This window comes from Idiotropiscis lumnitzeri, chromosome 10, assembly GCF_059441095.1.
Source record: "Idiotropiscis lumnitzeri isolate Australia: NSW breed Sydney's pygmy pipehorse chromosome 10, RoL_Ilum_1.0, whole genome shotgun sequence".
NCBI classification, from domain to species: domain Eukaryota; kingdom Metazoa; phylum Chordata; class Actinopteri; order Syngnathiformes; family Syngnathidae; genus Idiotropiscis; species Idiotropiscis lumnitzeri.
The window spans coordinates 16,203,552-16,220,157 of NC_142400.1; the positions used below are offsets into that span (position 1 = coordinate 16,203,552).

The following is a 16,606-nucleotide window of genomic DNA, read 5'->3' on the forward strand; positions in this document are numbered from 1 at the left end:
GACCACATATATTAAAGAATACAAGCGTCAATAAGAAATTATGAGTGATGTTAAGTATTTTTTCCTTCCGCTGTCCCCCTCTAAAATGTGCGACGGGTCCCAAAGTGCATCCGCCTCCCTCATGACAAAAGCTACAGCCATACCATATTAAATCAAATCATAATCCCACTGAATCGTTCCACTTGAAAATGTCGCTTTCTTGCATCGAGATATTTATCAAATCGTCTTTTATTGAAGAGATGCACACCCCTACTCAGATGTCTTTTTGACTTGTCATTTCACTCAAGATAGCACTACTTTTCTACTGTTACCACATAAATACATTTTATATAGAATACCAATGGATTAAATGCAATAATTGTAGTTTAATGTGTCCTATGAAAAATAATTTAGCTGTAATTTGCATTGAACCAGTATCGAAAATGGTCAAAATTGTGGTAATACTTTTGCAAAATTGATGCCAATAGTACAGATAACCATTTTTGCAAAAGTCACGTAAACAACAGACTTAAAGGGGCAACTAAACATGCACAAAATCTATTTTAGTGCGTAAATTTACATTGTATACGTAAATTGACTTTGTACTGGACTGCAGGAGGAGCGAGCATGATTTGAGAATACCTAGGATGGCGCCAGGGCGGGAATTTAAACTGATCAGTTATCGTTCCACGAAATCAGTTGTTTAATGCATTGATCGATGCTATTAGAGACTTATGTAACTAGCTGTTTAGATTATTGGTCTTGTCTGGACCATAACATATATGAAAGGAAGCAATGACAAACTCTTTAGGAAAATTACATGGTTGATACGCAAACCAAATTGAGGAATGGTGTAAAATAAAGGCATGGCCAATAGTTGTGAAAATACACTAATTATCAGCCTCACAAACAAGGGTTAAAAACAAGATGACTAAACCACTTTGAGCAAATGCAAACAAATCCTGTGTGTAAAAGGCTCAGAGAATATGGGGGCATTGACTCCCCCAGTATTAGAGAAACACAGCCCTAATGGTGCTGTCAGCCATCGAGCTGATAGGTCTCTGGAGGGCCAAGGCCCCAGATCACAGTCTACGCCTGAACTGTGGAGCTCACTCACACAGAAGCAAGGATGTAGCCCCCAGGCCTGTTGTTAAACCTCCAAGTCCAGACAATTTGTGCAGTCTGGAAGCTGATTAAGCTGATACACACTGTGGGCACAGAGACATATTAGCCGCAGCTTTCCAAACACCAGATTATGTTTCATGGTCAAAAATGTTTTCCTTATTCATTTCTTTAATGAGCATGTGGTCAGGTCACCCCATGTAATTCATCTAGTTTGTGATTACACACAGATCATAATGGCAAAAAGAATGTTTACAAATTTGGTTTCATCCTAATCTGGATTTGCACAAGTAGCCACTATTTCTCTGGACATTTCCCAGGTCTGACAATCAAAAAAAAAACAAATACAAAGAACACATTACATAATATGACCCTTTAAGAGCTGATGGTGCGCAAACAACTTAATTTTTTTACGACAACTCCCTTCCATCCATGTGCATGCTACCAAAATGAAGACATGTACACCCAATGTAAACTTAAACTTTGGCCTTCTCTAAGTAAGCCACACCATGTGAGTCAGAGAGGAGAAATAAGAGGGGGCTGGGGGTGACGATGAGAAACAGAGGCTCAGGACACATACATGTGGAGTGTTCAGAGTCAGAGAATGACAACTGGCCATAAAGGTTTGGCAAAGGTGAAGATGACCAGTCACAAGGTTTCGTCTGGCCTTCACAAACAGTGGGGCTCAGGTTTCCAGAAGAGGCTGAAGGGCCAAGGGAGCGAGATGCTCTCCTCACCTAAGAGACCATAACTCTTGCCGGACCGGAACCTATTGCACTAAGATCACATTGACCTTTCAAATCTGATCTTATTGACGGCCGGCATTAACATTCCTGCCTAACGTGACAGAGGAGTGAGAGGTTGAGTGGGGTGAGGGTGTAGAGAACGTAATTTTACAAACACAATGGAAGAAAAAGATAAATACATCGGAGTAGTTTCTATATGGTAGTCTAGACATGTTTAAATGAAAAATGCCTTGAGAAGAATTTGGTTGTGAATTGGTGTGTTAGACAGAAATGAATCGATGGTGTGGAACACTATTTCAGGTTAAATCCAGTCCATATAGACGTGAGTCAATCCATTAATTTAAAAAAAGCATTGTAATTGACTGAGCAGCGTGTGTATGTGTAAAATGAATTAATTATAAGGATAAGTTGGATCCCTGCAATTATCACCCAAGTGAGGCCAATGCATCATACACTCTTCATTACAGGTTTCCCCACAGCAGATTTGCCATGCCTTCATCCTTGCTGCCAACTGTAAAACCGTAAACCTTTATCTGTAGGAGAGGCTACTGCAGTTCACTGAGGTTTAGGCAAGGGATTTGGGCAACAGTTTCGCCTGCAAAAGCGCGGGGGAGGAATGGGCAAGGAGACAAAGGGAAGGCATGGAACATGGGAGAGGCATGCTTACAACAGCTGAGCTGTGAAGAAGCTAATGGGCTCTCATCCCCTTCGCTTTCCCACGGCAGCACAATGTTTTCTGATGGCCACTGGAGCGGTCAAGCCCATATTGGTTAGGCTACAGAACGCCAGTCGATATGCTTGAATAAAGCTTTGCAAGGTACATTTTGCATGTGCCTGGACTCTGGTTAGCCTGTATGTGACTTCAGCACAGGCTGTATGGATGTGTATGAATCAGTAACTAAACTCTAATATCAGGTGGTGGAAGGGTATCTTACTTCAAGCTGGGACACTGCAACACTGGGAGATGAAAGACTTAAAATGACTCAGTCACTGTCTGCAATTTATTTTAAGAGAGAGACAGGAACACACCGCAAATGATGCCACGGGCTAATAAAAAATTGTAAATGGAACATTCATTTCACAAGCTAACAAAAAACAGCCTGTTGCTTTGACATTTGTTAAGCTCAGCAGAAAATATCAATCATTGATCATGTCAAAAAATGTCAGGCTAATGACTGAAATCCTACCAAAGCCCACAAAGTTATTTGCGGACTACAAAACACACCTGTAAAAAGCCACAACAGCTAAATTTAGCCTTAAAACAAATTTGCAACTTAATTGCATCCTTCGGAGTCATAGTCGAAGATCTCCACATTATAATGTGAAATTTGTCTAGAAACAGTTGGATTTTTTAAAAACTTTTTTTTCATATGAAACACCAGTAGACGCCTATCCTGCCCCCAAATAATGCAGAACGCATCTAGTTAATCATTAGTGCCCCAGAACGTCCGTCTCTCATTGTGACATGAGGAGGATTTGCTGACGAGCTTCACCACACAGCAGTGTAGCCTTTAAAAACTAGTGTTACGTGTTGGGGGGGATGTTAGGGATATGAGTGAGAGGCTTGCTGTCCTGTCCGTTGCCAGCGATGAAGGGAGTCGGTTGGCAAACAAACAACAGAGAGACGAGGGGGCCACAACAGAGATGGCTGTATTTATGGCACTTGTTCCCGATGCTCATTAATCTCAACTCAAGATTATTCTTTTCCCACTCAATAGTTCCTGAAACAGGTGAGCACGACTATGCATACGGATTTAAGTATTTCACTCTTCAGGCAGCCCGCTTCGCCCTCGCAGGTTCGCACTTCAATTGCAAATAGATGATGAATATTGAGTATGAGGGCAGACTCGGACAGTTTCATTGGTCCACTGAGGCATGTTCTGTTATTTCATTGGTCAGCTGTGACAAGACCAATCCATTGACGGCTTGAAGCTTGTTAGTAAAAATTCAATAATAAACTGCATCACATTAAGAGCAGCAGGATTCAAAGTGAGGGGGGGGGGGGGGGGGGGGGTAACGGCTTATAGCTAAAAAAATACGGTAATAATAATATCAAATATTATTATAGCAATGTGGCAATCAAATTAAAATGGATCCAAGATAATGTTATAAGCTTGCCAGAGTACGTCTGGATGTTATCCTCTCTAAAGTGTGAAAATAAAACTCCAAGACCATGATTAGGCGATCCCGGAAAGCCAATTGTTTTGACTATGTTGTGGGATGTTTGATCTGACTGTGTGGAATGTAGTGACCTTTGATCTGGTAACAACATTCAATTAGATAAGGTTAACTAAATTGACCTCCCCCACCTTTGCCACTCAGCCATGAGCTGGATAAAATGCAAACGGCTGGTTTGGTAAATAGTGAACCCGAGATTACCACTGTACAAAAAAAATTGAAAAAGAAAATTTGACATTCAAGATCAATCTGTGTATCAATTCTTTCCAGACTAAATTCAATTTAAAATATCACATTCAGATGAAAAAATTGAAAAAGAAAAAAAAAACAGACCACAGAACTGAATTTAAATTTAATTTTTAATTTGATAAAAGCAATTTTTTTAATCGCAAAGAGGTTAGGTTATTTGACGGGTGATTACTGGAATGAGAGGTGCAGGGTTCGTTGGAAAATAATTAAAAAAACATTGAAACTTATTTGGAAATATGTTTCAATGTATTTTAAAATATGTTTAAACGTACTTGTAGGCGAAAAACTATTTTTCTCCCCATAATGTCACGTAGTATTGATTTGCACATGCAAATTGCAGAATGGAAATCATATACTGCGGATATAATAGATAAACAATTATAAATAAGTTTACTTAGTTGTGAAAATATTGGTTTAATGTAGGCCAAATACTAAAAAAATATATATATTTTTGTTTTACTTGCACATGCGCTTCCTTTAATACTTTGCACCCTTGGTTCAAGTACAGCTGTCCAAAATCACACTTTACTCAAGGGTCCACTTGAATCTCTTATCTTTCTCTTCCTATTCATGAGCTGAAGTCAGAACCAATGCGTGAATGTTTTTGTTCTGCCATATTGGAAAGACATGGGCCAAGCCGCCGCAATGGAGACTTGTTCACACAGTTGCGTTTGTCATTGTACAATAAAATGGTTGAAAGAAAACTCATAAAAATAATGGTGCAATAATTAGTGAATTGATTTGGCCCAAAGTCTGCTGGTCGTCAAGAAGTGTTGTTGAATTTGGAGAGTAATGAGCTGAATATAATGCCATCAGTTAGACAAACAGCAGTGAAAGCATATCTTCTGTGGCAAAAATAAAATGCAGGAAGTTGATTAAAATTATGGTTCCATCACTTTTGTCCTTCACCCAAGTTAACTGATGGATCAGTTGACAGACGATGGTTTACGGCTGCAACTCATGATTATTTTAATTATTGATTTATCTGATGATTATTTTGTGGATTAATAAAGGGATCATTTTAATTTTTTGTATTTATTTTTTAAACAAGTTTTGCTTTCCATCCCCTTTTTTAAAAACAGGACATTATTTCATATCGATAGTGGAGAAAATAAAATGTAAAAAAATGCGTAAGCATAAATGAATTGAGAACATGATTCACCGACTGGTTTGGTAAGTAACAGGTCAGACAAATGGGTGAGAATGCAGTGAATTTTAAGTAAAAGTAAATATATACTGCAAAATCCAATTAATAACCCTTTTTTTTTTCTTTGCAAAAAAAAATAAGATCCAAAATCGAGAAGATGGAGTGTATAAAACAGGTGTCTTGATTAGAAAGGAAATTGTTTCAAACTGTTTTGATGTCCACCAATAGCTAGGGAGTGGTTGTATACAACAAACTTTAAAAACACAGATTTAAAAAACATAAAATTGTGAATGCATATGAGTCTAAGTCGATTCTACGGTCTCTCTCGTCTTCTCTCTTTCTCACACACACACACACACACCCACACACAATATAGAAGCCATTTAGATCTCTGAATGCATTTAGACATCTTCAAAACTGATGGGTTAAGTTTCACACGGTGAATAAAGATCATTACTGCTCTCTTTCCCTCTGACCTTGCCCTTCTTAGAAGACAAGTTGAGAACCCCTTGATCCACAGTGACCTCTCTTTACTCTCCGAGGCCAAATCTTCATGTTTAGTCCACTCACTACAACACAATAGTGCTGACAATTATGGGGATATTCACAGACCAGTTGAAATGAGAACCATTCAAAAAAGCTTATGAACAAGACAACAAGATTGTTAAAACATTTCCTGTCCAGACAGGCCAGAAAAGCAACAAAAAAAATACTATGCTGGCTTGATATTGGCTTATTTGTACTCTCAGAAACTTTGTCTTTGGGATACCGTTAGCCTAAATGTGAGATTTGCCTTAAGGCTGTATCTTACTAAGCGGTGAAGGTTGCAAGTGTGTGTGCACATAGCGAATGACATTTTTCTTTTCAGGGTTTGTTCAACGTTACAAACAGTTGCAAACAGGGCCAAACATTCTAAGCGTAAAAAAATAAATAAAATGGGACCATTAAAATTGTTGGCGAATATCATTGTGACAGTTTGCGATCTTCAACTAACCCTGACGGAAAAAAAAAAAATGCTACCACATTAGTGTCATCCTGACCTGAACTTTGAGTTCGATTTCACAGTTGCTGTGACTTGATCAGTGCCAAATAAACACATGGGGGCGGTGATATCATGAAAGAGGGGACGGTAGACTTGGGCCACAGGCGCAGTCCCAGCCACACGCCAACCCAACTCCAGCACTCTCATCGCTATCAGCTCTTATTCTTTCCGACGTTGTCTCAAATCTCTGCTCGCTGTGTCTCGGCCTCATGCGCCAGTCAAACTTTAAGCACTGTGAGACTGGCCTAAGTACACTTCACAGATGAGCAGCTTTGGTAATGGGCTGTGATTGACCTCAATAGCCAGCTCTGAGTGGGTTCCCTCAGGTCTAATCTGCCCATTACCAGCTCTGCTTCCCACATATGTACTGATGAAGATGATGAGACTAACAGTCAAGTAGATTAAAATGATAACTGGGGTATACAGTGCATTCACAAAGTAATCACAGGACTTCACTTTTTTTAAGTAAAAAAAAAAAAAAAAAACTCATTCTGCGAAACTATACTAAACTATACTACACTAGAAACTATTTTCCAAATTTATCTAAAAAAGGTACAAAAGTATTCACAGCATCTGTTCAATACTTTCAGTTCTTTTAGCCATTCAATATGAATCAATATTAGTCCATTTAAATGGATGGCCAGTTGCAGAGTACTGAGTGGCTCTTAACTACGACTTTTTTTGTAATGCCGCAAACATGAGTGGAGGATTTAGGGGGTTATTACAAAGTTTATTAACCCGTCTAACAATTCAGACAAACAAAAAGCAAACTGGTGTGAAAGCCTCTTCAAAAAAGCAGCGGCGGTAACACTTTTGACTTTTCTGCACTTCGGATATTTTTGCGAAAATTGTTTATAAATAAAGTCAGTCTGGTTTAATTTTTCACTGAGTAACTCACAAGATTTTTCTCATACTTATGCATGAAATTTATTTTTAGTTTAAATCTGTCTACAGTGGATTTATCAGCCAGCCAAAGTTCAAGCCAGCAGCTTAAAACCATCATGCTGCTGCCTGAAACAAAGCCAGCCGGTTGATTTACCACTCGACGGAGTGCACGAACACATGCACAGGAGTGAAAGGGAGTATGATAGATGGACATATGAAAGTACAGCAGGTCTTTGAAATATCATAATGGAGGAGACTACCAGGGGATATCCCAAAATTCACACCTCATCTACGGTGCAACCCATTCAAAGGCTCCAGTTTCAGGAAAAAAGCGCACGTGTGTTTCAACGCATGCAGGCACAACACTTGCTGGAGTGTGTCTGTAGGTGAAATATTCAGATCAAAGGCAGGTGGCGCGTCTTTTCCATCTGCTCTCATTAGTCTTTGGTCTACAGGATTACGTAATGCAAGATGCCACCTGTTTTACTGCTGTGGACGGTTACGTCCGTTATGACACAACTAAGTACAGACAAACTACTCAAGAACTTTAACCCTTCCCAGGTTAGTGGTCACCACAGTGGACAACTATTCAATGTTGCACTTTCCTACATGGATACAAGCCCCCCAAAAATCCCTCAAAATTGTATACAAAAGGGTTTATAAGCTCATACCATTACACTGAAATCGTACATTTTAGGATGAATGGCTTTTTTACTTCCATTTTGCTAATCCAAGACTGAAGAGAAAACAGCTCCAATATCTATTAGGAAACTACATACAAACTGTATGTTCTTATTCCAGTGCCAGACCACTGTCCAAGGATCCATTTCATGGAACTTTCATTATATCTAAATGAAGATTAAAGATCGCATCGCTTTTTACCCTTATTTCCACAGCCTTTATGGTTTGGTAAAGAGATCAAAACTGGAGGCTTTTATAGGGAACATCTTTAACATTTGCTCTACTCTCAGTATGCTTGATTAAATGTAACATTTTCAGAGCACCAAGAGTTCTAAGAAAAGCATAAATCACTGTCTTGCAGCTGCTGGCGTGCTTAGGGAGAACACATGCTATCCCTCACTCACTCTCTCGTTTTGTCTTGGCTATGATCATAAAGCACACCCGACCGACCTAACAGTCCCTCCTCCTCTGTTGCAAGTCACTGTGGTGGAGGGTGGCTGGAAACACCTGCAGGCCGCTGCTCGCCCTGAAGTTGAGCGTAAAGCCAAGCTCCTCACACGCCCTCTGGCCCTCTGCTCCCTCTGCTCCCTCTGGTCCCCAACATTAGGCCTGTCCAAGGCCCCCAAAGACTCTCTCATCAATCAGCAGTGAAAGGCCAAGATCAAGCCAAAGAGGACTGCAAAACTACATGGACCAAAACAATAAGTCACTAGAGTATCACTGGAGGTTAGTGTGAATGATGTGCTTTTCTTATCAGGAGGCTCAAAAATCTCAATTGAAACGATTAAGTAAATAATCTGGCTGACCGTTGTACGGCACTGATGTCAAATCCAAGATTATCCTTTATTATTTCATTAATTGGACGTGTTACTTTGGAATATCAGAGCACCAACACAAAACAACACATTACCCAACACTCCTTTTTCTCAAGTGAAAGGAAATGTTTTTTTTATTCCCAGATAAATACAAAATAAAATATAATGAATTGTCCATAAGCAAAATGTGAACAATGGCGATTATAAGTATGCAGTGTTTCAGAAAATTTCCAGGACTTTCAAATCCAAACTACAAACAGAACCTTTTGAGTACCCCTGGAGTAGAACAGACTTTCCCAGCCTACTTTGCCACACCTGCACTACTGGAAGGAATCTTCTGGGGTCCTGCTCAGCCCAGTCGTCACAGTCATCTTGACGGCATCCAAGTCTTCAAAACGGGTCACCTTGATAAGGCCATTGAGCTTGGGAAAGAAGTTGCTCAACGAGAACAATGTTCATCTCTGTGAGGAACTGTCAGATGCGCAGGACACCGAGAGCAGAGGACTTGTCACAATAAGTCAGCCACAAGTTGTTCTGCCCAAGCTGTTGCCTTTTCTCATGCTCCTAATCAAGCAAATGCCACAGGATCTCCTTGTAGACACGGCTGTCCCACTTTGGAAAGGAAGACTTGTAGTTTGGGGTTGAATTGTGTCTTTTGCAACACTAGTCCTGAAACTGTTCTGACATACCAAGTACAGACAAATATTGGTTCCTTTAACCATGGAGTTGCTTTTTCAACAAAGGTTTTACTCCACTTCACCAGTCCTGCACTCCATATACTGTGATTGCACTAATGCAAGGATTCCATAGACCCACATGGGACGAATCAAATGTGCTCGAAAACAAGGCCTGAAAAGAAAAATTCCGTAATGTTTTGATCACAAAATGTTGGCTCATGATTCAGCCCTATGGGAGCAAAGGGGGTAGCTCATTTAAACTGGTGCAACTCCTCCTTTCATCCTAGCCAAACTGAGACATTGCATTCATCATTCTATTAACACTGCTCTAACAGGCTCCCTGTCACCCTCCGGATGATGGCAGGGACATTGAATATGTGGACTAAAGGCTTTGATGAAAGCCTGACCACCATACAAAACACAGGCCTATAATCAGATACCCAAAATATGTCTGTTGCACACAAACTTTAGCACACATGAGCACTTGAAAGTAGGAACTCATAGTGAGTTTTCAAACTTATCTTTCAAATGACACATGCACAGAGCAAAAAGAAGCAGACTGGTCAAATAAATACTTTTCAAACAATATATTATTTTAAACTTCGACAGTATTAACAGATAAAAGAAATATTTCTGACAGATATACTGTATTGTGGGTTTGTGTGTATGCGCATGCAGTACGTCGCTTATGTGTGTGCGTGCCAGCTGTTCTGTCGTGGCCTTTTTTTTCCCCAGTTAATATGTGAATACATTTTAATGCACATGCAATGTTATGCTTTTGAACTCACCACCAACTAGTAAGATAAATGCATATGACAGAAAGCGTCAGGGTAGAAGTGTATTCTAAATGTGAAATTTAAACACAGTATATTAAAGGATGAAATCAACGTTGCAAAAAAGATAACTCAAGAGTACTGATGATCAAAAAAGAATCGGGTGCTCCCCTTTTAACTTTCCAGAGAAGACACTATCCATCATACTGTCTAAAGCAGGGGTGGGCAAACCTTTTGATTGGCGGGCCACAATGGGTCCTAAAATTTGACAATGGGGCCGGACCAGGAGCAGATGGATGGAGTGTTTTGGTAACCTCATCTCATCGGAGTTGAAAAATACATTTGATTTTAAATGAAAGTGAACAAAAGCATTATAACAATATATATTTCTTTGAAAAACCACAGTATTTGGCAAATAAAACATTAACAAGGTTTATTAATTAAAATTTTCAAGTTCGGCGGGCCGGATTAAAACGTTTAATGGGCCGCATGTAGCCCCTGGGCCGGAGTTTGCCCACACCTGGAAGTATAGCGGTACCTCAAGTTGCTTACGTTAATTCATTCCGGGGCCCCGATTGTAACTTGAAATGTTTGTAAATCGAGGTAAATTTGCCCGTTGAAATGAATGGAAATGCAATTAATCTTTTACCTGAGTTTCTGCAATCCTCTCCTTGCTCTGGCACCTGCACAGAAAATGCCAGGAGGTCCGGAGCCAAAAGAGATTCAGGTTTACGGCTCTCATTTAGCCATCTCCTCATATGAAGTTCCTTAGTGTCGGAGGGGCCCTGGATCAGAGGAACAAGCTTCTCCTTTATGACTTCTCCTGAACCTGCGAGGCGTAAGCAAAGTTTCCCCAGCAATCACGATTAAAAACATTGACACATTACAAAATTGCAAAAAATTTAAACATTCTATATCTGAGACTGAGAGCTGAGTTACAATTTGCATTGCATGTCACAAAAAGAAAGTTCTAATTTAAAAAAAATACTATGTGCATGATTTGCAGATTGACAAAGCATTCTAGAGCAATAATGTAAGTCTCCCAGTTTCAAATTATCATTTTGATACACTTAAACTTAAATTAACATCACCATACTATCGACTATAGAACACGATGGACGTTAAATATTGGATTATAACGAAATGTGAGCACTTATATTATTTCTTTGTATTTCTATATCCACATCTGCAGTAAATCTTACGCTCCTGACATCATATGTTCAGGTTGACCTGTTGGACTCTATCTCCAATAACATCCTTGCGTCAAAGACATGACCAAAGCCAAGTGACAACACCACAGGAGAAAACAGCAATTTAATCACACAGCTGGAAGTGAATCAACATAAAGAAGGAAAGCAAGGAGACAGATTAAAGAACATAAAAACATAAGTTTGAAAAAGTAAAAGACAGTTCAGTGCAGTCGGTCTGACTCTCTCCCCTCCTACACAGGCAGTAAAGTTTTAACCGGGCACAGCTGCACACACCTGGGGTCCTGGCACACACTTTTACAGCTCCCACGGTTCCAGAGGCGCATTTCACTGTTGCACGGCTGCAGAACTTCAGCTCAAGATTTTGGAGCGAGCCCTCAAGAGTCGGTGACGGGCCTAGAGATTTCACACCTAATAAAAGATGGGGGGCGGGGGGGGAACAAGGAAAAAGCAGAAAACAGTGAACATGGACGTTTGACAGGTTTAAATACCGTTGCTGTGGCGTCATTTAAACTTGATTGCCCTTTAATTGTCCTTGACCCCTTTCTTTTGCAAAGTTATGACCAATCAAATATTCTAATATAGACAAGAACCATGGGGAACCCAAAAGTCAAACATTTAAAGGAACATAAAACCAGAATCCAAGATTTCATCTCCATTTACAATACTAACCTTCTAATTTGCTTTGCTATGCATTCCAAGTACATTTTTATTGACATCCACACAAACATATACTTGGATTGAAAATAGATATTTAAAAAAAAAAATGTCTGTCCACATAAAAAAATATCTCAAGCACATTTTGGCCACACAGTCATGGAAAAATGAATGAATGTAACGCACAAATGGTGCGGGCATTCTGAGGCCGCCATTCCAAAGTCAAGACAACATGAATGCCATACTCTGGAGCCGGGCCTGGTGACCAAGCTTTCACTTATAGGTTCTGGCTGGGCTCAGCCAGAAAAGTCAACCTTAGCTTGGGATCACCACCTTTGTGAGAATCCAAGAGGGTGTTGTGTAAGGTGGGAGGTGGCCAAAGGCAGGGATCTTTGCGGACAGATCCCCGGCTACGGATACTGGCTGACAATGCATCTGGATTGGTAGACTGGGGTAGAGGAGCCCTTTATAAGAACGGTGACCGGAGGTTGTGTCCTTTGGGGAGTTCTGTGGGGGGTCCCTGCAAGAACATTGTCAGAGTTTGGTCCCGACAGCCGGCAGTAAGGCAAGATTTGTTTCCAGTGAGATTTGTCAGGACTGCCCTTTGTCACAGATTCTGTTCATAACCTTTATGGACAGATTTTCTACGTGCAAACGAGGCGTAGTGGGGGTCCAGTTTTATGACTTCAGTACTGCATCTCTGCTTTTTGCCTATTACGTGGTACTGTTAGCATCATCAAGCCGCAATCTCCAACTCTCACTGAAGTGGTTTGCAACAGAGTGTGAAGTAGATGAAAGCCAGCACCCCCAAATCTGACTTTGATGGTGCTCAATCGGAAAAAGAGTCACAAGTGAGTGAAGAATGGAATGGGAGATGGACAGGTGGATCGGTGCAGATTTTGCATCGGTCTGTTGTGGTGAAGTAGGATCTACATTCAGTTGGTCTACATTCCTGCTCTCACCTATGGTCACGAGCTGCGAGTCGTAATGAAAGAACAAGATTCTGGATACAAGCAGCTGAAATTAGTTTCCTTTGCCGGGTTTCCGGGTTCTCCCTTACTGACGGGGTGAGAAGCTCTAGCCTGGCGAGCCAACCGCAGATTCTTTTGGAAGAAAATGGGTATGAAAAGCCTTCCCTCCACCACCGGTTGTCCCCAGTTCAAAACAAACAATCAAATTGGTTTATATGCTGTAATGTATTCTTCGTGATCAACATCGCTCTTTGGCAGGGAAGTCCTTCCTCATTCAAAATTGCGCACATGAGAGACGATAGTTTGACATCACTCAGCATTTCAGTTTTAAATAATCAGAAATAAGACCCAAGCAGCTGACGGCACTGGAAGAATTTGTTAAAAAATAACATTTTTTTTTCTGACACGACATCTGCTCTTAGCTCATTGGTTGATATAGATTTCAATTTTCTCATCTTTACCGCCGCCTCAGAAATGTGCTTGATGAGCCTATGACCAGACTCAATTGTTGGTACAATTTTGTGTCTGGATTTCCAGGCTAGAGCGGCTAGATCATCCGGGAGTGGGTCAAACGAGATCCCTTGTGCCTCCGCATTGAAAAAATTCAGATGAGGTGGCTCGGGTATCTGATAACTATGCCTCCTGAATGCTTCCCACCAGGAGGAGATCCAGGGACGACCCAGGACATGCCTGATAGAATATATATATCCCGACTGACCTAGAAATGCCTTGGAATTCACGGAAAGAGCTGGATGAAGTGGCTGAGGAGAAGCCTGGGTTTCCCTGCAAAAGCTGCTTCTCCTCATGACCTAACCCCAGATAAGCAGAAGGTTGGATGGATGAATGGAGAAAACGTGATACTGGTGTGACTTGAAAAATAAAAATCTTGAATATTATGAAGGTCTTCACTGCTGGGGATCAAACCGTGTATGAAATATTGATATGATTATGTTTAACTTCCTTCTAACTGCTTCTGACACTATGTTGATTGCACATTTTCACACATTTGTGCACAGACCCTGTGCACAAAGTCCTCAAACGAGCAATGAAGAATGTTGCAGCAAAGGCCTGGCAGAACATTTCAAGGGAAGAAACATTTTTGATGGCTTCCAGATTTCAGGCAGTCATTAGCCACTTTTACATTGCCGTTTAAGGCCAGGAATGTTACGCCGCTGTTACGCAGAGTTGTTACCTCGCTGCATAGAGAAAGAAAGGTAAATCAGATTAGCGGGCTACTGAGATTTTAACACGAGCTGATTGAAACAAAAGCCAATTTAATAACGGAACACTAAAAACGCTCATTTCATTTGATTTACTGCATCGCTTGCCATTGTATTATACATGGCAATTACAAAACAAACCTAATTAAAAAAAAAACAAACAAGAGATGTTATTTTTTGTTATTAATAGGCTTACACAATAAGGTTACCAGCTAATGTGATAAAACAAACAGACTGAATGGAATAGATGGATTCACATCAGTGCTGAGTAATTAATTAATAGGCCACAAGGTAAACTGGAATGGCTGTCGAGGGCCACACCAACATTTTAATCTCATTTGTGAACTATATTAATTTTTCATACAAGACTGAAGAGTATCTTGTTTTAATAAGAAAGCGGTACTACTTGCGTAGATCTGGTGTATTTGTAATTCTGGAATAAAAACGTTAAATATACATTAATAAGCAGTTTTATAAAAGAAAAAAAAAAGCACCTGTAGTTCTAACATCATATCACGGTTTCCTCAACATACATAAAAAACCTGCCAATAGTGCGCACCCATTTTCTTTTATATATATATTTTGTAAAGTGTGGTGACATATTGGGCACCAACTGTAACTTACATCGGTCAATCATTCCTCATTAGGAATCCCAAAATAGTAACGATGAAAACCATCCCTCGCCCTCGTGCAGGAAATAAGATTGCTGAGTGGGAACCAATGTTGGCACAGTGGCTTTTTCAAACATAGTCGTCAGAATAGTCGGAAAAGTCACTAACGATAGCGACAAAGTCACAAAGTCAGCAACAGTCAGTACAAGACGTTGCTCTAAAACACGGGTGGCTAACCACTCGGCGGCAAAGAGCCACAGTTTTTACTGTGTTACCGCAAACAGGCAGAGCGTACACATGAGCAGACAAACTGCACCCCCATCTTCGAACTCTCTTTTGGATGTTTTGATGAACTTGCGATCCTTGTATGCCTTTTTAGCCCGTACGATGTTCAAAGCAAACTGATACATGTGTTTCATAAATTTGGGGAAGATATATGTCAACATTTCTGGCCGACCGTTGAGTGAGCAACGTGTGTTTGCAAAGTTCAGTCCCCTTTGGAAATTCCTGGTTGATGTTTGCATGGAGGGAACTCAAGTGTTGCTGAAGATTTGAAGCCTTGAAATATTCCAATGACGCCCAGGTAAGAAGACATGCCATTATGTTCAACAAAAACTGTTAAAACGCCCTCTACATATATTTGATTTGCATTTTTTCTCCCCCATTTTGAGCGTGAGTTTGGAAGTTTCACTGAAAGTTCTTGATACACTGTCTGTTAACGAATTGCTTGTTTACAGCATTAGAAGTGTGATAATGCCTCCTAACAGTGAATCTTTTGCTTATCTAGTCAGAAACAGGAACATTCTGAATAAAGGCAATACAGGCATAGAAAAAGTCAAATTGAGTAAAATAATCTATTAAATTTGTCACATTATTTTTCTGTGCTCACTAAGATCCTTAAATTAGAAGGGTTGTCCCTGATTTGATGTCAGAGACAAGGGGGGCAAGTCGGGCGTTCCCCTCAGTAAAAATAACGTGCATCCAAATTATCTACAGTTATCTAATATTTTCTTTTTGCATATATAAATAAAGGTTACCCAACATGACACAGTACATTTTTATATGACTATAAACCACTTTTTTTTTAATCAGTGGAGAAGCTCAAAATATCCATGCAAAGAAATTCCGTGAAAGATTTAAATTATGAAGAACTTAAATGGTCAAAAATGTAATACCACAAAGTACAACATTGCAAAAGTAAAGTTTATAGGTTAACTTCATCCGTATGAGGTAATTTCACTTTCAGTCACAAATCAAAAAAATATATATTAAAATTCAGGGTAGCGTGGAATACTCACTAGCTTGTCTAATATTGAAAAGAAAACAGATTAGAAACAATCAATTGACAGACTTTACAAGTCATGGTTGTACTCTTGTTACTTTCCAAATTAAACCTGTCCGGAGAAGATATTTTTTTTCCTGCCTCTTTTTCACTCAACTGCACAAATTTAAAATGTTTCATTGTGTAATACAAAACTAATATATCACTGTTAGATACTTTGGCACCTCATTTTATATTATCACTTTGTCACTATTAAAAACCAAGAAATTAAAAAGATATTTTTCACCCATTCACAATCATCTTAAAATTACATGACTAGATTGTGACAGCTCAAATGTAAACTGTCAACATTGTTTTGACATT

At 39.8% G+C, this 16,606-nt stretch overlaps 1 protein-coding gene across 2 annotated transcripts in view; it reads right to left on the bottom strand.

The window, feature by feature from the left end:
• Positions 1-16,606, bottom strand: part of vps13b (vacuolar protein sorting 13 homolog B) — a 303,806-nt gene that overhangs the window by 212,818 nt on the left and 74,382 nt on the right. For both annotated transcript variants that reach the window (XM_088306201.1, XM_088306202.1), the window contains exons 18-19: positions 11,779-11,913; positions 10,944-11,123 (exon numbers count right to left, since the gene is read on the bottom strand). In XM_088306201.1, coding sequence (XP_088162327.1) covers positions 10,944-11,123; positions 11,779-11,913 — 315 coding nt within the window. The remainder of the gene's footprint in view (positions 1-10,943; positions 11,124-11,778; positions 11,914-16,606) is intronic.